The sequence below is a fragment of the Amblyomma maculatum genome, chromosome 10 (genome assembly GCF_055883805.1).
Source record: "Amblyomma maculatum isolate TAMU_Amacu chromosome 10, ASM5588380v1, whole genome shotgun sequence".
Taxonomy (NCBI): domain Eukaryota; kingdom Metazoa; phylum Arthropoda; class Arachnida; order Ixodida; family Ixodidae; genus Amblyomma; species Amblyomma maculatum.
Window position 1 is genome coordinate 73436141 of NC_139353.1, and position 26944 is coordinate 73463084.

A 26944-nucleotide genomic window follows, 5' to 3' on the forward strand; every position below is an offset into this window, starting at 1 on the left:
TACTAACTACTCAAAGTTCAAAGCACGTTGTAAAGCTGATCACGTTAGCGAAAATGGCTTCACATGCGCTTGAAGAAAGCCACCACCAACAGCACAAGATCGTGCATAGGGTGGGTAAGTGCTCACCCGTTCAAGAAGCCAGCGGCCAGCACTGAACAGGCTGAGCAAACCGAATATTGTTCCTAGCAAGAGAAGCCCCAGACCAGTGAAGAAGCCTGGTGCTCGCATGTATGTGTTGATTTGCACCTGCAACCAATAAATTTGTCCATAATTATTGGAAAACCTAAAGCAGAGTTACTGGCCTGTAGTGCTAATCTCACCTATCCAGATATTAATGTAATAAGTGAAGGTACAGCCTTGGGGGAATATCGGGTCGTATGGTTCGCCCAGCCGTTGAGCTCTTGCGATACTCCTGATGACTGATAGGTTTTGAAAGATGAGGATAAGAGGTCTCGGTATGATTGGATTTAGAAATTGAAGATCCCATAAGCTTGCTACTATAAGGGACAAAATCAGACTATGCGGCTTGAAAATTTTTAGACAAGGCTGTGCTTATTAAACGACTAGTGGATTGAAGCAAACAGGAGTTAGAATAGGGCATATGACAAATGCAACAAAAGTTAACGATATCCTGACTGAGCTTAAAGGCCACTGAAGAGATATTTACTAAAATTATGAAACGTTCACAAGCAATATGTTATGAAACGCTCACCGGTTCTTTGACTGGTCCCCTGTTTTTGGGCGCAATAAAAGAGTTCACCACCACCGCAACGCAAACATTTTTAAGCTTGCTTTATTAGCCCTGACGATATGTGCGATCGAAAATGGTGCTCCCTCTCTTGCCCTTCAACTCAGCCCATGCCAGCATGCAAGAATAAAACAAGAAAATAAGTCACGACGGCTTCCCATCACGCCGCATCTCGCCCGCGTAACTTTGCGAGTATCCAATGAGCGGGTGCGCTATATGCGCTATAGGGGAGATATGCATGCGGTGCGCACGGGTAAATGTTGCTCCAATCGCTCCCTAGCGGTAGCCAGGAGCACTTTTTAAATATTCTTTGTAAATTATACGCAACACGCAAAACTTTCAAACTTGACTCGGATACTCATAAGGACAATGAGTATGGATCTCTTGCATTAGAATATTAAAGCAAGCAGCATTTCAGGGGCCATTTAAGGAATGCTGACACGGCAGAGAATTATAGTACGAATGTAATATAATCTTTTATGTTTAAAGGCAAGGTTCCCAGAGGGGGTACTCGTATCAGGTGGAGAGAGGGGGGTTCTAGAAATCCAGATGGCTTTATATGACTGAAAAACTTGCAGAGATAAGGTGGCCACACTTGAAACACAATAGGATTAATTGGAATGATATGGAAGAGACCTTTGCTCTTAAGTGCTCATAGACTGATGATAATTCTGGCGACGTTAACAATCACTGGGCTCCTATTGCAAATATAAGCAACGTTTTTCGCTAACACATTTCTGTTTTTCTTTTCTTGTAGCTATCAGAGGATGGGAAGCACTACGTACATCACTTTGAGCTATCACTCGTGAGGCTTGTAGCATCACGAGGGAGCTCGTAACATCTGTCTTGTAGGGCACTACTGCACTTACTGGGCTGACCAGCTGGCAGAAAGTAAAAAATGAAATTAATTGTGGAAAAAATCGGTACCCAATACGATCCCCAAGGAGTTTGCGAGTGCTCATGTTGAGGAGCGCTAAAGAATGAACAGGACTGCCTAAACTCGCTCTCTTTAGCGACGAATCCCAAGACTTACGTTTTGCTGATGTGTCATATGTAATAATGAAGCCTCAGGGGCCGTTCGCCAGAATTCGGCGCTTTGCTAATTGGCTGTGTACCATGGGATGTCATGGGCGTAACCAAGCATACATTCACAATGCCTCACAGCCATTGTTGTTTTTTTTTTAATAAGTGCGCGCAGGATATTTACACATACGGGTTTCACGCCGAAGAGGTCTTGTCGGAGCATGTCGCTCTGATTCATCACGTAACGGTCGCTGCTCGGGAAAGGCAGGCACCAGCCACCGGCCACCTCGCTCCGGAACAGGATACACCTGCAACGCACGCCACGGCCCGCTAAGACTATCGTGCTATTTAGGTGTTTTTTGGTTCTATTAAAGACTCCCTTCTTGAATATCTTCTTGCATATTGGCCTTCCTCTAAGGGGTGTGTGAAAATGTTATAATAGCGGGTGAGTTATTTGTTGCATGCAAATATAAATATAACAACCGTGAGACCCAGTCGGAAAAAAAAAGCATAAACTCTTCTTTAGCCACGCTAGGATTTCTGTGCGGTTTTCGGCAGTTAACCAGTTGTGACAACAGGACTTTCTGCAGTAACATCGCAATGTTCTACAGAAATTACTACAGAACTACAGAAAATAGTCTCACTGGCAGGTACTACAGAACAACAGGCAACTCTGACGTTTACGGCAGAAATTTTCTCGTAAACATCATAACTACAGAATAGTTTGACGTATTTTTCACATGGTTCTGTAGATGTTTTCGACTTGGGAGATATGCCTCCCTGATCTGTGCATGTGAAATGCGCAGTGCTGCATACCTTTAACCCGTCACACCAAGTTAAGGGAACAATATTAAGCCGAAAGCCTTTTATGACTCCTGAGTTACCGGCGTGTCCGCGCGTCTGTCCGTGCATCCGCGACAGCTGTCAATCACCTTAAGAAGGATTAGGATAGTTTCTCTACTGATAGTTCATCAATTATGTAGTAGTAGGTGTATGAACTAAAGGTAATTATTATTAGCTAATTAGCCAAGGCTAATTAGTTATGGTCTCGTGCTATGGTCTTTCCAGTTGTGATGTATAGATGCGAAAGTTGGACTGTGAAAAAGGCTGACCGCCGAAGAATTGACGCGTTTGAATTGTGTTGCTGGCGAAGACTCTTGAGAGTTCCTTGGACTGCCAGAAGATCAAATCAGTCGATATTGTCGACCATAAACCCTGACTGCTCATCGGAGGGTCAAATTCTAAAGTTAAAGCTCAGCTACTTTGGTCATCTGATGAGAAGAGAGGAATCGCAGGAAAAAGATTTGATGTTGGGAAAGGTTGAGGGTCGCCGGAGAAGGGGTAGGCAGCGAACGCGATGGTTAGATGGCATCCTCGAGGCACTGCAGGTGAAGTTATGTGATGTTAGGAAGATAGTGAGAGACCGGAAAGCGTGGCGTGACATGGTCCATAGGGTCACGAAGAGTCGGACACGACTGAACGACTGAACTGAACTGAATTAGTTATTAGTGAATAATAATTAGTTAATTGGAAAGCTTTGAGATATCTTAAACACACGCACAGTGTACTGTCCTTGTGCTCAAACCTCGAACGAGACCTAGTAGCCACCACAACTGGGCACGCGCAATAACGTCCCAGTTGCGCAATAGGCTTTCGCCTCTGCGCACTTTAAATCGTCAAAGTGCCTCCTGATTTTTTTTTCCCTAAGTTAACTCGTCCAAATTCATAGTTTCGGAAGTTCCATGCCATCGATATCAGAGCTGCGTCTAGTTTTTAGATGTTCTGAATCCATACAGAGCCTCGAATTATGAATGAAACGTGTGTCTTCGCATGTTCGTTGAGTTGCTTTTCGAGCGCTCTAATTAATAAAATGGATCCCTCGAATTTCTAATGCAGCATACGAGATGTGGTTTGCTTATTTCGTGACCAAGAAGCAGACGCGATTTTGCGAAAATAACATGCGCAGCAAAGCCATTCTATACAAGACCACAAAAATCAATTGATGAATGGCAACAGAGAAGCCCTTAAAACCTGCAAGTGACCGTAAAGACCGTGACCATCGGGATCTTATATAGAAGTGCTTGTTTGAGCGCAATATATGTAAAAGCTCCAGTTTCGTGAGCTCTTACCTGTTAGCAATGAGTGCACAAATATGAAGTCACTGTCGTGATACTCACTGATGCGCAAACGCGTCTGCTTTGTTGTGCGTGCTATCACGACAGTGGCATTTATTTCAATAAAATGTCATTCGTGCAGAATTTTTGTTGCCGTCCTCTTAACTTTCTATGATTGCGTCCCATGATCAACCCTTCACTCTTCTTAGGTCGCAAGCAGAGTATTTTTTAACTGCCACAACATTCCTCTGCGAGCAACAGTGGGTACATTCAATTGTCGGTCCTATAGGCAGTTCCTGACTACTTTCTAACAGATGTCCCACGTTCGATTAGCACAGTAGTACTTGCTAGTGGGCTAGTTGGCTATACGACTCCGAAGACCTCTGGCGCTGCATGGTTATACACAAACATGTGATTAGCATCGGGCAGCCCAGAAGCTCCGGCCACCAATACAGCATCTGTACCAGAGACCGAGATGGAGTTAGACTCCCAGTGCTTTCTGAGTGCTTTTTTTGTTCCTGCGAACGATATCGTGTGCTAAACAATGACACAAGCCCCATACCTGGTCTCTATAAGCAGCTATAAGACGTTAAAACTTCCATCTTCGCTTTTCTGTCTTGGATTTCACTGCATACGGAAGCGTCAGGACCCCAGACACGGATTGTTTGTTGGTGCTGTCCGGCTTTTCACTTGTTTCGCGATCTTTTTAGTGCGCAGGTATGAAAGCGTCGCAAGCGAACCGCTGTGCGCTGGAGTAACTAATTCTTGTTGGAAACGCTTTTGCAAAAGTTTTCGTCTGCTTTCGAGCGCAGTGAGCCGGGCTCATATATAGAACTTCGCGAGCAACATTGGCAGGCAACCCCTGCCAAACCGAGCTCTGCAAAACGCTTGGCATGTCCCACTCCATTAGTAAAAATCGCCGATTTATTTGCACCTCTTCTTCTCATAGGCCAAAGCGCCAACGTGCACGCGGCGCCAGCTTGAAAGGCCTGAGTCGCGTTTACCATAATCGGCATGGTCTGCTAAAATCAAGCGATGGAGGAAGCTTGCAAGAACATGTGACCATGATGCTACTTCCTGTCAGAACGGAAGCCGAGACCTGTCAGCAAGTAGTCCGGGACTCGAAAATCGAATGCACCCAGTAAAAGCAAGAAAAGTACGATTCACCTGTAAATCAGCGCAATGCAAAAGGTAGTTTACCTTCTAGGCAGATGCCTCATGAGCTCCATCAACTCAGACCAGTTCCGTAGCCAGTGCATGATACTCTGCCAGGTACCGAAGTTGATTTTTATTCCCTGCGAACATAAGCGAGTGGCCAGATCCATTAGCATCATCCATCTCGACAGGGTATATGTACAGCCTTTGTCAAACATGTAGAGCCCAGAGGGTCTGGTTCTGAGCCGTATAGTGGCATTGGTTTAGCATTGGTGGAGGTCTTTCCCATCGAAGAGGATAGGACAAACAATCTTCGTTCCATAAACAGATTCCGGACACTAGATATGCATTACAAGCTGAAAGAAGTGCCTTAGAAGCAGACTCCCTGGGCTCTACACTTTTTACACAGACAGTACATACTATCGCGTTCAATATTGCTTACAACTAGCGAGCGTGTGGCAGCAGCGTTTTCTGGAAGCATGGTGAGGCAGACAAGCGGCGCGCCTGAAAACTAAGTGTACAGGATTCTGCTGTTGTAGCAGCCAGGTGCATCCCCTATGTTGTCTGCTTAAACAAAATCTGAGCTCGTTATTTATCCCAGGAGCCGGTGCGTTTAGCTTTGCAGAGGAGGGGTTTCATTATGAGGCCAATGGTTTTATCGGGAAAATCAGGTGCTAACAAAATGGACGAAGCAAAATCAAGTGCGACATGCGCCCAGCATTCGGCCCACAAGCACCGGCTATGCAATAACGCTATATGACTGTCGACACCAGACGGCAGGCTAGCACTAGAACAGCAAAATCATTTTCCTTTCGTTTTCAAGCGTGTCGCTTTTCCGCGCACCGCCACGCTTCCGGGAAGCGCTCCGGCCACGCTGCCAGGCGTTGCAAGTCATATTGAGCAGGGTATAGTACCTGCGCAGTGTGTCACTGCGTTGATAATGAGCGGAGTATACAATATCATGACCAATGACCCTCCTGTTTTGTACTCTAATCACAAATGTCATTTCTATTTAGTAGCAGTGATGGTCGCAATCTACATATGAACCCTTACGTGTAACTGAGCGAGAGCCGCAATTACATGCCTAGAGGTTCGGATATAGCACCCTCCATCGAAAACAAAAGGCCTGATGTGCGTTGGTGGGACAATGAGGGAGTGAAAGGCAATTATTTGATCTCTGCATGCTTATTTGTTGATCTTATTTTGCTATTGCTGCAATAGGCATCTTACCAGCTCACTGGCGCTGGCTGCAGATCATGGTATATTATGCTTTTAACAAGTTACTGAGGTAGTGTTTCCTCCTACGGCATAGAAAAGTTTTACATTTAAGTCGTACCGTTTAGCGCACTTTGTTTTCAAACGAGTGAGCCGTTCCATAGTTAGAAAAACTGTATGTACCTCAAGTTCATGGCAATGAAGCGGGGAACATGTAAAAATAGAGGCGTTAGATAATGTGACGACAGTATCTCGCTGACATTCATTCATGTTTTATTGCATTCGCCTTTGTTTTTTTCCTCAACGGACACCAAAACTTGAAAATAAAAGCAATGATTCTGAACAATATTTTAGCCCCCGGTCAATTGTCAGTGTACACTTTCAGGGTTAGTGTACAAGCGTCATATAAAAAGCAAGAGACAAGAATCCAGAGTGGCTTAAATGCACAATGCGCAGTTGCACTGACCAGATTTGATGATATTCAGATCAAAATTGAACCACACAAAATACAGAATTTGAAAAGTAAAACGAGCAAGCGTTACTCTGTTACAGTAAATCAGCATTCATTTTTAACCATCGAACATAGCAGTGAAAGCAGCACTACGCAATAATCAGCAGAATTTACTGGCTACTCAGTGATCCGTCTTGTCATCTCCCAGCTAGCACATGCTAGCGACGTGCCCGTGATATTTCGCTCAAAACGGCGACACCGGATTATCTGGAGAACAATGCATTTGCCGCTTTAGCGTTTATGGGAGTAGTGAGTGTCGCGCTTCAAGCACGTGGGCGTGGACCTTGAAACTGATAGCGTGTGGGGTGTGATTTCCAGGCTGCTAATGCGCTTCATCGCTTGAGTGTACCTACGATGCGTTATCGGCTGTTTCAGCGAGCACTTTCAAAAATAGAAAAAAAAAGAGTATTTAGAGGAACAAACTGAGTGGCGCCGGACGCAGTATGCTGCAAACCTGTTTTACTTGTTCATCTAAGTAACAAAAAATCACGATTTAACTTTTTAATTACTGCAATTGGAGGTTAGTCTCAATGCGGAGTTTGAACAGTTAGTAACGCGATGTCATATCAGGTTTTGAAACGGAAGTAAAACTCATTTTCTTAAGCCTGGCTGCACGAAGATAGCCGACAATTTTTCTCGTACAAAACCGAAACTGAGCACAAGACGCATGCAGAAACCTCTCTACAGACGCTACGTCCAGTGATGACGCGTGCAGTGGCTACGACGCAAAATACGAACTGCCTGCTCTACTGTCACGTGTCCTGCTCTTTGTCTCGCTCGGTAGCTGTCAAGAATAAAGACCACGCGGTTGGCAATCACTGACATTTCCCTTGGACAAGGCTGCAAGGCAAAAGAATGCACACGAAATGGCGCAATACCGGTTGCAGTTAAAATTGAGCGTCGTGGCCACTGCAAAAGTCATCAACGGACACACTGCACTGCACCGCTCCCCCAGCAAGTCTTATTTGGTAAGTTTCGCTTTCGCGTGGAAGAACACGTTGGATTTTCTCGCGTTGATAGGCTTGAGAAAAGGGTTTTCCTTTCAAAAACTTAATATCATCGTCTTCTTCACGGCTTTCAACTTCCTGATAAGAATAACCGCCCACCAACGATGATTAAGAAGTTAATTAGCGGATTTTTGCTGATTAGCTTGGTAGGTAGAATAGTTTTGCAATATATTGCGTCCGCTGTGGTTGAGACTTTGTTCCTGCAAAAACGTTCCTTTTTTTATTGTGAATACACCACAGCGAGGAATTTTTGAGTGTCCTCCGGTACACCCGGTATATGTGATACTTTTCTTAAACTTTGCGCGGAAAGCTTTTGTGCACGAGTAATTGTTTTTCAGCAATAAAACTGCGCCAAAAATTGAATTCAATTAACCTACATTATACTTTTCAAAAGTTAGGATTAGCATTTTGTTAGCAGCTTTATAACTTCCTTACAACCTGAAGCCACTGAACACTGTGCATACACAGTTGCAAGGTTTCCGACTTTTCGATCCCAATTATTTCACAGCGTCTCCGCAGATCTGATGTCCCTTTAACAACATACTCCTACTTTTCTCTCATTAGTTTGATTGCGTTTTCCTCCCTAGGACTCTTCGGATTCAATACCCTGCATGCAAATGCACCTGAATTTTTCAATAATACATGGTAAAAAGTGCCCTTTCAAAAAACGACGGTGAGAAAAAAATGGACGACAAAACAACTTTTGCGGTGTGCTTTCGCGTTCGTTCTTCTTCGTCGTAGTCTTTTTCTGCTCGTTCACAGTGAATATGTTCTAACGAGCCCAACTTCTCACATTAATGGAAATGATTTTCCCAGTAGTCTTGCTAATAAATCTGCAATGAAAACGCTCACTATTTTAGAGGTATACTATGGCCCTCTAGTAACACATTCAGCTCACTAATCGGCTAGCACACTGCAATGTCAGGCACACTGTGCCTGACATTGAGTTCGGCTGGAGCTACCAACTCGGGTCTCTCCATTCATATGGAAGAGTGACATTAGAATCTGCCTGCCAGGACTCTTGCATTCACGTTACCTCTGGGCCACTAAGGTACGTGCATACGGCTTGGTTAAAGTGGGGCTTTACATGTGGGCTATTAGCCTACGCTATCAGGTGATATTCTTATAGGCGGATCTCAAGTGGCCATCATAATATTTTCAGTGAAGCGAGTTACGATCCTGCTCAGCAAATGATTCAAGCTCTCCACCTTCTCCATGTGAACTAAATCACTCTTCTTTCCTTCGAATGATGTCAGACGCCCTCTGTATGGCGAATGCTATTGCGGCCTCTAAAAGATCAGGCATAATTTAACCACTCCGATAGCTTTTGCAACACTTTCGATATTGTTACAAAGCGTCACTTGAGGTATAAATGCCAGCACTACTTACCTGCGGGCCTTCTTTTATTGCCAAGAATGATTCCACTCGATCCAGGTCACCTACAATGAATGAATGAATGAATGAATGAATGAATGAATGAATGAATGAATGAATGAATGAATGAATGAATGAATGAATGAATGAATTTTTCATCGTGTTTGGCGCATGATGGATTCAGTAGCTTATGCGCCATAAAGTTCGGCACAAAACAAATGTATTTCCGTCAAGGCTGAGGGGCTCCAAAAAAAGTTGAAATCCTTCTTCTTGACCGGGTTCAAATCCCCTTGGTACAATTACAGACAATTAATACTTAAATTAAATAAGACATCTATTATTCAGGAAGGTACCAATGGTACATTGTTTATGTGCATGTCACTATCGTGCGATAAAAAAGACATTCAACGCCTAATTTCGCACATTTACAAAATAAATATTACAATCATTAAGATAATTAGGTAAAGTCGGAAAGCAACGATGAAGAATTTGTTGACCTCATCAACAACGAGACAAGGGTACTTTGCAAATTTCAGAAAAACGCAGAAGGTAATTGCATGTCTTCGGGGAAAATTTTTCAACTGACTTCAATAGGTTCCCGTAATTTCTGAGATCGTATTTGTACCTTTTCGCTAAATTACATAAAGACTGGGCTCAGAAATCAGGTCTAACTTTTGGAAAAGCAGACTTGTGTATGTGTTTCCTTCCTTGCCGGGGATAAGGCCAAACTTCTTTTCTGAAATACATGTATCTAGTTTAGGTTAGTTTCTATGATGTTGCCCCATACAAGAAAATAATTTATGTGAGAAAAAATATAGCATTTTTTATATATCACTTGACTGCAAGTGGTAGAAAAAACTCAAATTTGGCCTGTGTACCAACTGTTCTCACCTGACAAGAAATCACATAGTTTACGTGCTTATTTATGTCATACCTTTATGAAAATATGCACCAAGTGATTTTATTGCGTCCATAAGCTCTATGATCTTGTTGTCAAAAATAATATTTATGCTTAACGTTGCACCTGAGTTTCTAGGTGCAAAAATAATTGCTCGCTTTTGTCTTGTCAACATTATGTTTGGTTTACGCCATATAAAATATTTTCGCAATTAGAACTACATAACAATGGTGTAGAGTCGTCTGCGTACATTACGCATTCTTGAAGAGGGCTAATCTTGATTATGTGATTATTGTAGAAAATGTAAAGACGCCGATACACGGGTACGGGTATCAAACGTGCGGGTTGATATGCTGACAGATGGTGACAGTTTTCATTTGGTTTTGCAGGTATGAAGTAATTAAATTTAAGCCAATACCTCTTATGTCCTATAATTTCAGTTTTCTCACTAAGGTTAAATTATAAATATCTGAAATGGTTTCAAAAAATCTATGAAGGAAAGAAGCCAACAGTCGGCGAGGCCAAGGAAAGCGTTGGGGATGGTACTGTATGTCTTTTTTTAATTTTTTTTATGTTTACTTGGATAAGCACAGAAATTAGTAATGTAATCTCAAGGTTCGTATACAGACAACATAAATACCCAAGCAAGTAGCAGGGGGGACAGCGGCCGATGTAGCTCAGTTGGAAGAGCACCGGACGCGATATTCGGAGGTCGTGGGTTCGGTTCCCACCATCGGCACGTTGTTTTTTCTTCTACTTTGTGTTTAACTATCTTTCTCCCTAAACAGATTATATTACTAATTTCTGTGCTTATCCAAGTAAACATCAAAAAAAATAAAAAAAGGACATAAAGTACGATCCCCAACGCTTTCCTTGGCCTCGCCGACTGTTGGCTTCTTTCCTTCATGTATTATAACGAGTACCCTCATTTCCCCTTAATTGATCTGCTTGTAGCTTAGGGGGGTCTCGGTTCTGGCAGTCTTGAAGCCATAGGTAGCGTAAGAGGGTTCTAGCACAGCTGTCACCCTCGCTCTTGATCACGTTCTACGTGACGCTGGCGGTAACAAAGGACGTTCCACGTTCGCCGCTATGGCTGAGGGCGGCGCTGGTGAACACTCTCAAGGTTCGTATACAGACAACATAAATACCCAAGCAAGTAGCAGGGGGGACAGCGGCCGATGTAGCTCAGTTGGAAGAGCACCGGACGCGATATTCGGAGGTCGTGGGTTCGGTTCCAACCATCAGCACGTTGTTTTTTCTTCTACTTTGTGTTTAACTATCTTTCTCCCTAAACAGATTACATTACTAATTTCTGTGCTTATCCAAGTAAACATCAAAAAAAAAATTAAAGACATAAAGCACCATCCCCAACGCTTTCCTTGGCCTCGCCGACTGTTGGCTTCTTTCCTTCATGTATTATAACGAGTACCCTCATTTCCCCCAAAAAAAATCTAGTTATATGCCAGTCGCAAATACTGTTTCTCCAAAATATTTCAGAATAAATCTTTTGTGGGCACCGAGTGCAAACTCTGTTTACCTGTGTACTCAGATTCCGAATTGGGCTGGAGTGATAAGATTAACACGCATTTAGTCAATTTGACTTGCGGTAGCTTGCGTTTCTAGCTACAGCCTCTCGTTCACTATTTTGAAATCAAAGAATTGCTTAGTTGGATAAGCACATAACCGCAAGAATAAAAAGACGCTGAAAACTCTGGTCCGCAAAATCGAAGAATAATAAGTCTATGCTTTTACGCTATCATCTAGTATGTATTGTTCAGGAGCAGCACAGATGGCCGCCGCCGCCGCCGCCGCCGCTTCTGTGTCAGTACCGATAGCAACAATACTGATTTCAGTTATCGCTTCACATTAGGTTTAACCGAAGCTAAACCACAGCCATTTTTAATAACATCATGCAACAAGCACAACCTTCATGGAAAACATTCTTCAAAGTGTCCTAAAGGTATCTGAAATAAATAAATAAATGCATAAAAAAGAAGACAATGCATCGCTTAATGTAAGAGTTACGGATCAAAAAAGAAGGCATCCAAATTTTGTTTATAACGTGTGATATTTTAGACCCCTGGGAGGTAGTACAGTTCACTGCGGCACCTGTACTGGTGTAAAGCGTAAACATTCTTTGTGTTAGAAAAAAAGACCCGGAAGAAGAAGGGGCTTCCGATGTGTGACGTCACACTATGACGCAACATCTCATGGAAGCTAGGTGCCACGTAACTGCTCTTGGACGTCGACATTAATTTCTTTGCTATTTCGACATCTGATTAATTGTATTTAATTAATTACGTAAGTACTCCGCATGCACCAAATTCTCCCCCAGCGAGATTCTTTCATCTTCTATCTATCGCAATCATTTGTTTTCTTATCAGTCATTTCATTCAAACGTAATCCTGCCAACAAACATCTGGTGACACGATCTTAAAAACATACCCACTTAATGCTTACGCATTAATATTGCGACATCACCATGCACAAAAAAGCCTCTTTCCTCAGTTTTTTTGCTCTCCGGTGCTAGTTCCTGCAGTTAGATCTTTCACCTACAACAGCTTGCGCGGATTTACCTTGGAAGTGTTGCCGCAGAAAGGATAGGCACATCTCCGCAGGAATGCTGCCGAAACCGCATGCGCGCAGGACCAAGACGCCCTTCTTCCGAGCCTCGTCGTGGAACTCGGCCTCCATCTGCTTCATGAACTGCACGGGGTATCAAATGGTGCATGATCACTTGTTTTGAGGAGCAACCCAAAATGCTGAGCTATAGCTGCACACAGCACATAATATTTGGACAGCCTACAGGTATTAAGAGAGCAAAAGACTGCTCACCAGCCGATCAAGCGTTCGCACATCTATCGCTGCTGTAGAAACTGAACGCTCACGAATAAATACTACCCATCAAGTTTAGAAGATTGAGTGCATAGGGATCATGATTACATATGTGCTTATAAATTTCTTTCTCGTAACACCAAAAAATAATAAAGAAATATAGCACAGTTTCACTAAAGTATGATGATGGCCGGGATCAGTTCGTTGCGAATAAAAGCAAGGGCACAAAAGCTACGAATTAGCTCTGGCTACCGATTCCCTCTTGAAAAGCTGTTATCACCTCCAGTTACGTTCACTGCTGGACAAAGGACTCTTCCTTACCTCTCTAGTTAACTCTGCTGTGAAAGCTGCGGCCACATTGCATTTTAAAACTTTCTACCGTTAATCCACCTGACTCTATTCTGTTCCAAATATACGTTGCACTGCCGCCTCTCTACCTTACATACTTTGTCCCTGTCCTTTTTTTTCTCTGCTACACTTACAATCTAATAAAAAAGATGGTTGGCCATAGCCATAATCGGCGCAATTTCGTCCGCACTTGCACCTTTGCCAATGCATGCGATCTAAGTAGCTCTTGTCCAGATAATGCTGGTAAAAATATGATGGCAATCTTTTAAGGGCACGGGCTCCAATATAAGAGCTGGAAGGGGCTTCCTTTCGAAGCTGCAAGAAAAATGTCTGCAGCGTAGGCAAGTGGAAGCTATTTTCTGCACTCAAAGTGTTTAAGAAATTACGAAAATGAGCAATTTAGTGCAGCATTGTAGAAAGAAAACTCAGTAGCAAGGCAGACACGTTTTCAAGCTCGATAAATGTGCATCCCTTGAAGAGTGGCTTTGTACAATGCTTTGTACAATCCTTACAGTGCAGTGAGCACTTCTTTAAGGTGCAGCTAAACCCAACTCTTTTCCATTTTTGCTCAGCAAAGTGACACTAAATTGTAACAACTGCTGTACGCCATCGTAGAAGCTGCGGTGTCAAAGTTATTAACCAATTAAAAATTTACGTTAAGTACTACAGCCATGTCGATCTTGAGTAATATTAATGGTTTAGTTTGGTGTACTGCTCGTGTTAATTTAAGGGCGCTACACATTTACATTTTTGCTCAAGAGCACTAAGAATTAGTAGACCTACTTATGAATGAATTGCGACTAAAGGAGATAAAATTTCTACTTCTCGATGAGAACTGGAGATGAATGGTGCAATTCATTTTTTGCTAATATTAGGATGCGCACCACTGGATACCCCGCTCAGCAAAAGCTTGGAAAGAAACAAGTTGCGAGAACTATCCGCCATGAGTAATAATACGTCCAAACTTGTGCAAGGCGGATTTGGTAGACATGATGCGAATACTATGAAGGCTGTATGAGAACTAGATGGCGACGCTTTATTGGTAAAACGCTTTCGCGATAGGGCCTTCACAAAAACATGAATGTGAGGACAGAGGAATACTGTCGTTGTCCGCACCTTCAAGTGTGTGAACGGCATATCGTTTTACTGCTTAAGGTGAAATGCATATTTTTACTGGTTAAGGTGAAATGCAGAACCAAGTGAGAAGCAGAGAGGAAGGACACGTACCTGCGGTTCTGCACTGATGTCGATGTGATGCGTGCCGCTGCGAACGCAAGCCTTCACCACCTGGCGTCCATAGAAGCTGTACTGGGTAGAAGAAGGACGATATCCACAGCGACACCGCATCACCCGCAGGTAAGAAACGCAGCGGGAATTATTAAAGCAAAAAAAAAAAGCGCCAAAGTTGGTTTAAGGTATAATCCCTAGCACGAACGTTCACGTTCCGGGCCTAAATTCAAACAGAAATGCACAGCCATTTTGTGACGCTGTGAAATGCTATTCACTCACATTACCCATCGAAACGTTCATGACAGACAGTATATTCGGCAGCTAAAACTAAGGGAACGTGCGAGTAGTTATAATATCTATTTCTCAGAAGCCACTGAAGCCAGTCACGCTAAGTGTTGGAGGCATGGGAGGTAAATGCAGGCTTCATTCACTGGTATCAAGAAATGAACCACAGTTTAAGTGAAAAGCAGTGTTACAATTATTTTGAACCTCATCACATGCGTCCCCGTATTTTTTTGTCTTGTGTTCTACAAAAAGCTAGATACTGAGAGAGAAAAAAAAACAGTATCTCATATTAAATTTGTCTGCCCTAATATTCCTTATCTTACTCCACTTCAGTGAGCCCGTGTGCGGCGAACGCGTGGTGAGCATTTACGGCGGTCAGATGCTAAGATATACGACATGCGAACAGCACAGGATTCACTGCTGCGCAAGTAGGGTTGTAACCAAAAGACGGCGGCCGCTGGCATCGCTCGATACTGACCGGCCCGACGGTGTTGAGAACGAGGCGGGTACGTTGAGCCATTGCCAGCAGGGAACCCTCGTCCTCCGCGTCAGCCACTATCAATGGCACCTCGTCCAGCGCATTTTCTGCACATCATAAAAAACCAAGCACTGCACCATTCATACATCAACCCTGCACCAATTCACACATCAATCATTAAATTTCAGTCTTTGGTTGTTGGTAATTAAATAAAATAAACAAAAGAATGGCTTTTGAAACAAAAAATAAATATTTCATGAATTTAATGAAAAATTCGTACTCACTTTTTTTACCGCAGAAAATATAGTATGCGTGTCTGCATAGAGCGTAGACGACTGGAGGCTAATAAGACTAAAGAAGGTAAAATGACCAAACATAACGCGTACTAAGCACTCATCTGAAATCGCCAAACATGAACTTGACAAAATATCGTGCAGATATGAAAAACTGGGGCTTTTATATGTATGCGTGAATGACAAAAAACCTGAAAGTAACTTTTACAGGCTGTTCCGTGTCTAAGAGCAAATAATGCTGCAAGAGACGAATGCTTGTCTGCATGATAAGCTACGGTGAGAGTACTTCGGGAGATGCTTGTCTTACGTATTTCTTTCCTCTTCGAAAGGCAGACTGCCAAATCTATTTGTTACGGGGCTTTACCGCTTCACAGCTGCGTTTTGTTACGTATTGCTCACAAAGGCCACCAGCAACTCTCGAGAACTCCAAAATAATGTTTTTGTAATGTTCGAGGCACCTGTTATAGGCGTGTGAGAAATCCAAACTGAAACGCCTCCCGACCTTTCCCGGGGGAGAAAAAGACAGAGCGATTTTTTGATTAAAAACACGCGTAACATTTGCTTCAATGCTTCAATTTCTTTTAACAGCAGAGTAAAGTTTCAACAGCTTCATAAGATGTATAAGAAATCAAATACCATTTCGGACGACTTTTCTAACGTCACAGATTGCGGACACATTCTGCTAGATATCTTTTTGACCATTGAAGTTAGGCAGTGAAGCTGACTTTGTAGCTCTGCCATCAAATCTAAAGCACCGGCCAGAATGTTCTCTAGATTCGGCGCTGTCTTAAAAAAATGTCGCAAAAGCCTGCCCATCTCCGTACACCATTGCTCTTACACAAACCGAGAGAGAAACAGGCTTATTATGGCAGGCCATCAAACGCCGAGGATATAATGTGCCCTAGTCTCCAAACGTCACTAATACTTTGTCTGGTTCGAAGTTAGCCAGGCCTGCCACGTTAAGAGAAACGGGTGTAGTAATGTGGGGTCTTCATGGCAATGTCGCAGGAGAACAGGGAAACTTCAGGATTAGCTAAAAGTTACGGGGATTTGAGCAAACACGGCAAAATAGTGTAACAGTGGTTGGTTGGTTGGTTTGTGGGGTTTAACGTCCCAAAGCAACTCAGGCTATGAGAGACGCCGTGGTCTCAAACATATATTGCTGTACAGATCGCATTGAGGAAATTTCGTCTCTCGCAGGTAAAGGGATAAAAAATAATAGAAATAAAAATATATTAGAAAAATAGAAACAATAACTAAAAACAATAGAAGAGTCAGTAAAGCAATACATAACAAAAATATATATATAATGTATCATACGTCTCGTTCGACCACGCCCTCAATTCTTCTGGGGAAAGGAAAACGGCGTGTGCTTGGTTCTGCTAAACCTCGGACGAGCGCCAAGAAGAACTGGAGGAGTATGGCGGTTAATAAATGCAACAGTCACTTATCCTTAAAAGAAAAAAAACTGTAGACTGGGTAATAAAAGAGAGCGGGATAGTCAGACGCCTTGTTCTTGAAGTCAGGCTCAGTCCGTCTGACGTTCATGCAGACTAAGAAGCAAGCGCCTCTTTTCATTTCCAGAAAGAATGTGTACCGTTTGGGGACAAAGTTTTTACTTTGTTTCGATTGGAAAACATGTATGGTGGTAAAGCCGAGTCGAAACTGTCGCATGCTTTCGGAACAAAGGCTGAGTGAAGTGTTTGGAGCCGGCGGGCCACACCACAAAGCTCTCCGAGCCGCATACGGGCCACGGACCACGTGTTCCACGCACCACGCGGTGGCGTTGGAGAAGGAGGAGAAAATATCTATTGCCACTGAAATCATTTGAGAAAGGGAGGTGCGTGGAGAATCCCCTTGTATACGGTAACGGAAAGCTAGGGCAGCGGTGAGGAGTGCATTTAAGCAAATGCGCTGGAGACTTCGTTGTTGAGGAGGGTGGAAATGTAATTTATCAGGAACAGGATAGAGTACGAAGATTTCTGTAACGTTCGCATAGAGAAGATTTATTCATTATGTCCAACAGAGAGTTGTGTCCTATGTTGTTAGATAACACAAGCCAAGTCATGGTCGCCAACAGGTCGAAAACGATATCTTATGTGCTGGATACTACAGCAGTAATAGGAACAAGAGTAGTAAAACGTAGCAGCATACAGCACCGGTAGTCGTAGTGCAACATTAGTAGATATCGAGCAGTCGTAGCAACAAAAGTAAATGACAGCGTCAGCAGTAGTTTTGGCGGTAGAGGTAGAAACCAGGTGGAGCGCAAGCTACTCCGGAATTCATCCCGTCACCTGCTTCGTAATTTTCATCTTCCGCTTCAGAAACAGTGGCCGGTCTGACTGAAAACGACCATCTCGGAGTGTACTGGTACTTCTGTTGGTCCAACTGTTGCGCTTCGGCAGCCATAACTGGCTCTACTCGTGTGAATTTTTTTGTACATAATTTCGTTTCCTCGTGTTTAAACCCCGTGAGAAGATGTGTTCTTTCATTTCGCTTAAAGAAGTGTGACATAACAATTTTTTTTTAATTTTCATTTTGTGATATTGGTGCACCCACAAACCGGATATTGCTTAGTCTAAATAGTGCAGAACCATAACAAAATACCATAAAATATTCTACGGTTCTGTCGTGACGTGTGTAGTGTTGTGCAGTTCCGTAGTGTTTTTTCTGTAGTTCTGTAGCTTTTTTGTTTTCTCTGATGCTCTTATGCTCTTCTCTATCCTGTAGTTCTGTTGTACATTAACGTTGTAACAAGAGAAAATTCTTATGTTACTACAAAAATCTGTGTTGCAAAAACTGCACAGAAATTCTCTCGTAACGACAGAACATTTTCTGAGCTTTTTTCCGACTGGCAAACAAGGCTAACGAAACGATCCAGAAGCGACACGTTGACTTCTCATAAAAATTTGATTGCAATTGTCAGTTGTCATCAGATTCAGCGAATGTATACTTCTTTTCGTAGTGCGCTATCAGTGACTCATGGTCTCCGCAAAACAAAAAAGAAAACAACTCCCCACGAAGCAGCAGCATCAACTAGGATGCCTCTGGAATATTAGGAACATTTTTTGGCATATCATAACGCGGAGCGAGCATGGAAGCGCTGCAGGCGTTCGGCCAGGTTACTTGTACGTACTGCATAGCATAGCACGTAACACTGCTTCTGCTCTGTACTACGAGTTCGGAGCCGTAATTATTATAGTTTTAAATTTCAAGCCCAGCGTTGTCATCCACGCAAAACACGGTTACCATCTCTTGAACTCACAAGCCGTAAAGTGGACAATGCTCATGATGTGACCTGGTCTTCGGCATACCAATTGATGGTCAATATATACAGTCTCCAGTTTTCAATCTTTATATTCTACGGAGAGTATGCAGATGTGAGGTATTTATAATATTATGCACTCAAAACCGCCCAATATAAAATATCATACCCTACAGGTTTGTCAGTAATGAAAATTATCTTTTTTTTTACTCGAGGGCGTTGGTACCAACATATCGGGGAAAAAAGGCCCGTTGGCGTTGACCGTTTGAAGCCTCATACACCAACAAATGACGGGCGTGGCTGCTGTCCCGTAGTAGTTGGTAGGTGAACTCTCCGGGCACTGATTGGACGTCTAATTTTGTGACGTCACAGGATCACGTGACATCGCCGAGTTGGCAGGAACTCCTAGCTCGCGTAGCCCCTTTCACATGAAAAATTGAGATGTCAATCGAACACACCGGATCCCTTGAGCCGACTCCCGTTTGCATCGTCGAAGCCTCGGAAAACTGGCGGCATGTCTCAGGCAGGTAGTAGCTGGCCGGATGTTCCCTCGAAGGAAATCGCCACAGCGCAACAAATCAATGTCTCTAGTTTATATACATAGATTTGTTTGCACATCGTTCGCTGACATCAGCCGCTACCTTAGTTTTAAGAAATAGCTCTGCGTCATAAAGAAAAATAAATCACACAATTAGCCAGCGAGACCTTGCCTCTATCGAGGCGCGATTGGCTCCATTTAAAGCATGGTGCGGAGGCGAATAAATTGGACAATTGCGAATGAAAAGGAGGGATTATGACGAGCATTTTCGTCGTTAGTACTGTATGCAAACTCATAAACGTGGAGGCACAACATTTTATGCCTGGACTGTTAACCTGGCTCCTGATTATCAACAAAAAAAAAAAAAAAAAAGATTTTTTTTTACCCAAAACTGAGTCCCGAGGAGCATATACAGGTTGCGCAATTGCAGAACTTTCGTCAAAGCTGTGATGCTCGGTCAAGCATTCAGCACAGTCTTATACCGCTCGCCATGGCTCCGCAGAAGCTGTAAATTACGCTTGCAAATCCTTGCACAAAACTGTATATTAAAGCTACATTACCATTTTGAGACAAAAACATTTGACAAAGTGAGTAACGATGTTTCAGGCTAAGAGTTGCATATATTGCTTTTAAAAAGATTTCGTGTAATCCCATGTAATCTCGCGTAAAGTGCACCGCTCAATAATAATGCTAGCAATACGATAGAAATTTGCAGTTTAATTTTGGAGTTTGTTTAATAACGCTGTTTATATTGTCTCAGGACATAAATAAATATGCAAAACGAAAATTAAAAGGGGTATTAAACGACAGAAAAACGGTTGGCTGTTATAATGAAGTTCAAGAAAAAACGATGATAAGGTCATTGCGTCCAAGCAATGTAATAAAATGGGTTGTTCGGGAAAAGGCCCGCTGCCGTCAGGTGTCGATTTCTCGTCGGCTGCAGTGCCGGGAAAACCCACAAGTGGTGAATATCTGCCTCATGATTTTGTGACTTCAGACAGAACATCCTGACCGTTGATATAAATATCGGTATTGAGGCCATATTCGTGCTACAGCAGGTCTGAGGGTAATCCCGACCCGGATCTTCCATAGCGCTACCTCCTCAGCGCCCTACATAACCTATATCTACAGCCAAAATTGTCATCCGCACCGACGCCCTTCGGGCAACATGTCTACTTCACCGCGTCAGTCGCAACCCAGAAATCTGCCAAAATATACATTGCCTGGCGGCTCGCATTTGCAAACCGTGAATAGAGAGGGTCCCACGTGACTTGCTCAGTTCGTAAAAGTCTGCAGATTCCGCAACCCGCCAGGCGACTCTACCCTCATCAATGACATGCTTCCTCACTATAGATGATGCCGCCCTCCTTCTTACAAGGAAGGAACACCTCCAGCGCCGCACACGTGCTCTTGTCCCACCGAGTACGGTGACCCTCCCCAGCGGTTCATTAGTTCCGCGATGTTCAGTGGTAATTTACAGCAAGATTCATCTTTAAAACGCGCTTTTATTTAAATTCTCTGTTAACACGATCTGAAACATCGTGTTCTGTTGTCCTGTCCTGTCGCTGATGACACGCTGTTAGTCAGCCATCCTCAGGACTCTATAATCAATCGATTGTTAACCATCTGTCCTTTTCATTACGGCTAATTGGCTGTTTAACAATATATTAATTTTCCTCCATTCCAGAAAACAACTTAGTGGTATGTGTCCATAGTCCTCATACACAGATTTTAGTTACTATTTCTTGTTTCATTCAGGTGCTTGCTATAAGGTTCAGGACATTCCGACCAGTATTTAAGTATAGACTGATTCATATATATTTGGGAATACCCACGTTTTATTTTTATGTAAAAACATCAATCATCTTCATAAGCGTTCTATGAAAACACTGTGCCAGTTGAGAGTATACAGAAGCCCTATGTTGTGTCTGAGTGTTGCACGTATGATGTTATTTCCGCTGTTATTGTGTTTTAGGACACGGAATAGATAACAATATATTAAGGTCTATTTTATCCTCTACACATATGACTCAGTCCAAAATGATAGTGCTGAAGCGTACTCATAACTTAAATTGTCAGATTTACACGCGGTCTCAAGATTTTTATTTCATACGCACACTCTTTGCCGAAATTTACAGCCCGCAGTGCTTGTTTCTGGACCTCGCTGTTTGCCGCGTAATTCATAGCTAAAGTTCCAAATCCACCTACGGTGAGAGGACCTCTCGTCCTCACCGCATTCAAGATTTGGCAGTTGCATGAATGCTCTTTAGGGGCTCTTATACACATGTTAAAAGCGAAAATCTTGGACTGTACATTTTGACAGCAGCTGCCAAGATCTTTACAGCTCGCTGAACTCACTCAGCCTTCCTGTGTGTTACATACATTTAATAAATTCCTGGATGCGATGTACTGCTTCTATTTATTCCCTTAAAGAAATTATATGAATGTTGCTTGATTTAGACACATACAGCAAAACTTCATACAAGGTGCTTTGCGGACTCTGTATTCAGCTATTATTTCTATTTCGGCGCAGTTAATTCCGAAGCTGTTATAGTTTTGTTGTACCCAGAAATTTTCAATAAATTTCAAGCAAGGATATTTAACATAATTTCTTTCATACCAGGTGCTTTATGAGCTGCGTATTCAGCTACACCTTGTATTTCAGCGCAGTTATTGCTAATTTATTCGTTTTGTTATGCCCAGAAATCTTGAATAACTTTTAAGGAAGAATTTATAACGTAATTTATTTAATAGTGTAAATCTTCACCGTAACAAGTATTTTATCCGCAGATCCTCTGCTCAGTAGGTTTGCACTTTTCTTCTTACCGTTTCTTTTCCAATAAGCACCGCATTGGCCATCTATCGCAGTTTTAATTACTCATTGTGAGTGGACCAGAAACTTCAGAAGCCCACATTTTGCTGCACAGCTGCAGTTTGCACCATTTGATGTTCATAAAACATCCCAAATATCGCGCTGCTGCTTCTCAGTTATTTCTTGAAACGTATTCAGATAGTTTTCTGTGGCAGATTTACCTACATGGTAGAAGAGCAGTGAAAGATTAAAAGTAAATGTTGGCTACATATCGAAGCTTGGACTACTCCCATTGACATGTGCGTAACAGCGTCTTTCAGTATCTAACACTTGCTTCACTATCTACCAATTCTAGCATCACAATAAAAGTGCTCTCCCAGAAAGCCGGACTCGTCCACAGTGTGGTCCACTGGTAACGGCAACAAAAGATCACGTGACCGTAGCACTTTGCAAAGCCCTGCCGCCGACCACTGGCAAAACTGAACGGCACCAAGTGCATGTTCGGGGAGAGCAGATGGCCGTGTTTACTGCACATGCATCTTGTATGATCATTTGCCATGGGCTCTCAAGGGAGTGCTTTGTAAATAGCGGCAGCAACGTGACCTCATATCCTCTTTAACTGTGGACAGTACTGTACATCTCGGCGCTCGACCAAGCCAGGCGCCGACACTCAAGCTCCTGCTTCCGATTTTGCAGGCCCTCTACATCTTACATTAATGGTGTTGAGTCATTGCGACATGAATGTACTTTAGCGCTCTGCCTCAGGTGCATGAATGGGTGCCCTCTAGTGTACGACCGTCATTACAAAAGCGCCATAGAAAAGAGCAAGCTTTGGCTGTCGTGAGGCAAGTAAATGGAGACGCTCTTTAGGATTATATCCATTCAGAAATATAACGCAACAATCTTACCCTACTGATAAGAATCTAACGCGGTAAGAAGCTTAGGACGTTTGAAGTAGCTGCGGTTTTGTTTTCTTTTTTATCTGACGCCCGCCGCATACACATGCAACAACGTCCGAGGCAAAGAGTCTCTTGTTCGGATCGCTTCGAGTGTACGCATTTGTTCACCTGATAAACAATCACAATTATGTCCAGATAGGGAAGGGAACGTCTCGATATTTCTTCCCGTGTATGTGTGTGCGTGTGCGTGTGTGCGTGTGTGCGCGTGTGTGCGTGTGCACGTGCGTGTGCGTAAGCACAGACACTTTGCGCTTCCTCGCGCCTTGTGTTTGTGCTTCCTCGTGTCTGTGTCCCGTCCCTCTCGCTGTTCCTTGACCATGTGTGCTTGCCTGCATCTCTAACAAATGATGCACACAAAACAAAGAAGGAAATGCACAGTTCGCAGCATTCGCATGTCATTTGGCCGCGTCGACGCTGCATATTGACCAAGCATACAGGGTTTGTAAAAAGAAGTATGAAAACAAGAGTGACACAAACATGAATTAACAAACAGAAGAGCCTGGGGGATAGGAATGGATGGGCAGAAAACCTGATGTTCTGATGTTCCCATGAAAAGGTTTATGTGGTATAACTGCGCTTTTATTTCAAACGGCACTATTTCATTTACCGGCGGTTGACGTATGAGCGGATGTCAACGAACAAGAACCAGTCGACACTCTCCCTGTTGTATCTCCGCCGCACAAAACTTTCCGAGACAGCGGACCCGGCTTCAAGGTCGAACCGGTTCTTTCACTTTCGCTGGGTGTTTGCTGCCTGGATCGAAGCAAGCGCAGTGCGACCTGCAAACCTCGTAGCGGCCAGGAAGAGAGAGGGCGCAGTGGTGCTAGAGGGAACGGCTTGTTCCCTTTGCGTTCAGAACACGCACGCTCAAGGATGCACTCTCGACCAGCATTTGCCACCCGTACGCGGGATACACGAACAGGCCGACACACATTTTGCGGGCAGCCACGCAGATACGTGGGCAGCGAACTTAATTGTTCGAAAAGTTGCCAGACCATAAGCGGGACCAATCAAAAAATAACCCTAAGAAAAACCAAGAAATGTATTCCCGAATTTAGAAAGATATTGAAGAAGCTGCAACTTCCTAACTCTTCCTTTGAAATTTATCATAGTTTGTAGCTCCTTTGCGTACTTTTTCCTTATGCCCTTATGTTCTACTACCGTGAAAAACCTAAAGAAATATGAAGTATATGCCGGCAATTTTGTGTAGCCTCGTGTAATTTCAATAGTTTGCAAGAAGACCATAAATGGCCTAAACACTTCGGGAGTCCACGCACGCCGGAGACTTCGACGCTCAAAATTGCTGTTTATGCTTCAAAGAAAACGCATTCATGCCCAGTCATCTACTCTTTTTATCGTAGCTCATTGAATATAAAATTGGCCTGAAGTGCCGTTTAACAGAAGAGAAATATTGTAAGCACGATAGTCGCCAATGCGACATTTGAGTGCAGCTACAAGTATTTAAGCGTTTTTGCAATACACTGAGCAAAGAATTTGTAAGCTTTATTATGTATTTATGTACGTATGTATGTATGTCTGTACGTATGTATGTATGTATGTATGTATGTATGTATGTACGTATGTATGTATGTACGTATGTACGTATGTATGTATGTACGTATGTACGTACGTACGTATGTATGTATGTATGTATGTATGTATGTATGTATGTATGTATGTATGTATGTATGTATGTATGTATGTATGTATGTATGTATGTATGTATGTATGTATGTATGCATGCATGCATGCATGCATGCATGCATGCATGTATGTATGTATGTATGTATGTATGTATGTATGTATGTATGTATGTATGTATGTATGTATGTATGTATGTATGTATGTATGTATGTATGTATGTATGTATGTATGTATGTATGCATGCATGTATGCATGTGTGCATGTGTGCATGCATGCATGCATGTATGTATGTATGTATGTATGTATGTCTGTATGTCTGTATGTATGTATGTATGTATGTATGTATGTATGTATGTATGTGTGTGTGTATGTATGTATGTGTGTATGTATGTATGTATGTATGTATGTATGTATGTATGTATGTATGTATGTATGTATGTATGTATGTATGTATGTATGTATGTATGTATGTGCAGTGCCCGAGCGCTCTTTACTTTTCTCCCGAGTTCAAGAGAATTTTTTAGAAAAGGGAGAGAAGAGCCCAAGCGTGCGGCGCAGAGCGTGCGGAACTTCTCTCTTCAGAGAAATTCTCTTTTGTTCGTGTCTCCCTCGTGACTCTCTTTTGCTCGGTGACACCGAAACGGCACCAAAGACCGAACGGGCGCATCATAGCTGAGCTCAGTAGAATCGTTCCTTGCCGCGCCGTGCAACATGAAGACTTGAATCGTTATTACTTGGTATTCAAAAGTGGGTCTTCTTTCCAAACGGGCGGTGAACCTGCCATTTTGTCCAGCTGAAATTTTAAATCTACCCACCGTCACTCACCTCCTAAAGCGACGCAGGTCGCGGCAACGTTTTGAAAACGTCGCATACGCAAATGTGGAAAGCGCGCAGAAAGGAATTGAAGAAAAAATATGGAGAAATAGTATAGCGAAAAAATATTAGCGGAGACGCAAAGCAGTTTACCGGACCTTCCTACGCACTGGCAGTCACCACCATAATTTCGATGTCACTGGGTTATTTTGTAACATCATCATCATCATTATCAGCCTGATTATACCCACTGCAGGGCGAAGGCCTCTCCCATATTTCTCCACTTAACCCGGTTCTGTGCTAGCTGCATCCACTTGACCCCTGCGTACTTCTTAATCTCATCCGCCCACCTAACTTTCTGCCGCCCCCTGCTACGCTTTCCTTCCCTTGGAATCCAGTTTGTTACCCTTAGCGACCATCGGTTATCCTCTCTTCGCACTACATGTCCTGCCCATGTCCATTTCTTCTTCTTAATTTCCACTAGAATGTCGGTAACTTGAGTTATTTCTCTGACCCACTCTGCACGCTTCCTATCTCTTAATGTTACCCCTACCATTTTTCGTTCCATAGCCCTCTGGGTTGTCCTCAACTTAAGTAGAACTCTCTTGGTTAGCCTCCACGTTTCAGCCCCATAGGTGAGTACAGGCAAGATGCAACTGTTGTATACTTTCCTCTTGAGCGATACCGGTAAGCTGCTAGTCATAATCTGCGAGTGCTTGCCAAATGCGCTCCATCCCAATATTATTCTTCTTGTTATTTCCTTTTCATGGTCCGGATCTGCGGTTACTACCTGTCCTAAGTAGACATATTCGCCTACTACTTCCAGTATTTCGCTACCTAATGTAAACTGCTGTTCCTTCCCGAGGCTGTTGAACATTACCTTAGTCTTCTGCATATTGATTTTCAAGCCTACCTTTCTACTTTTCCTGTCTAGGTCATCAATCATTATTTGCAGTTCATCCCCCGAGTTGCTTAGCAAGGCAATGTCATCAGCAAATCGCAGATTACTGAGGTATTCTCCATCTACCCTTATCCCTAACTGCTCTCATTCCAAGTCTGAATACTTCCTCTAAACAAGCTGTGAATAGTACTGGTGAGAGTGTGTCTCCTTGCCTAACACCTTTCTTTATGGGAATTTTGTTACTTTCTTTATGCAGAACTATGGTTGCTGTGCAGCCACTATATATATCTTCCAGCACTTTCACGTACGGCTCGTCTACCCCCTGATTTCGCAGTGCCTGCATCACCGCCGAGGTTTCGACTGAGTCAAATGCTTTTTCGTAATCAATGAATGCTATGTATAAAGGCTGGTTATATTCCGAGCATTTTTCTATCACCTGATTGATGGTATGGATATGATCGATAGTAGAGTACCGTTTCCGAAACCCTGCTTGATCCT

The 26944-nt window shown here is 43.0% G+C and overlaps 1 protein-coding gene across 2 annotated transcripts in view; it reads right to left on the minus strand.

Moving 5' to 3' along the window:
- Positions 1-26944, minus strand: part of LOC146176798 (saccharopine dehydrogenase-like oxidoreductase) — a 62203-nt gene that overhangs the window by 16215 nt on the left and 19044 nt on the right. Inside the window, exons 2-8 of one of the 2 annotated variants that reach the window (XM_084582960.1) lie at positions 15222-15328; positions 14456-14536; positions 12622-12751; positions 9163-9212; positions 5086-5180; positions 1962-2079; positions 127-246 (exon numbers count right to left, since the gene is read on the minus strand). In XM_084582960.1, the coding sequence (XP_084439086.1) occupies positions 127-246; positions 1962-2079; positions 5086-5180; positions 9163-9212; positions 12622-12751; positions 14456-14536; positions 15222-15328 (701 nt within the window). The remainder of the gene's footprint in view (positions 1-126; positions 247-1961; positions 2080-5085; positions 5181-9162; positions 9213-12621; positions 12752-14455; positions 14537-15221; positions 15329-26944) is intronic. The other variant, XM_084582961.1, reaches the window with a different exon arrangement.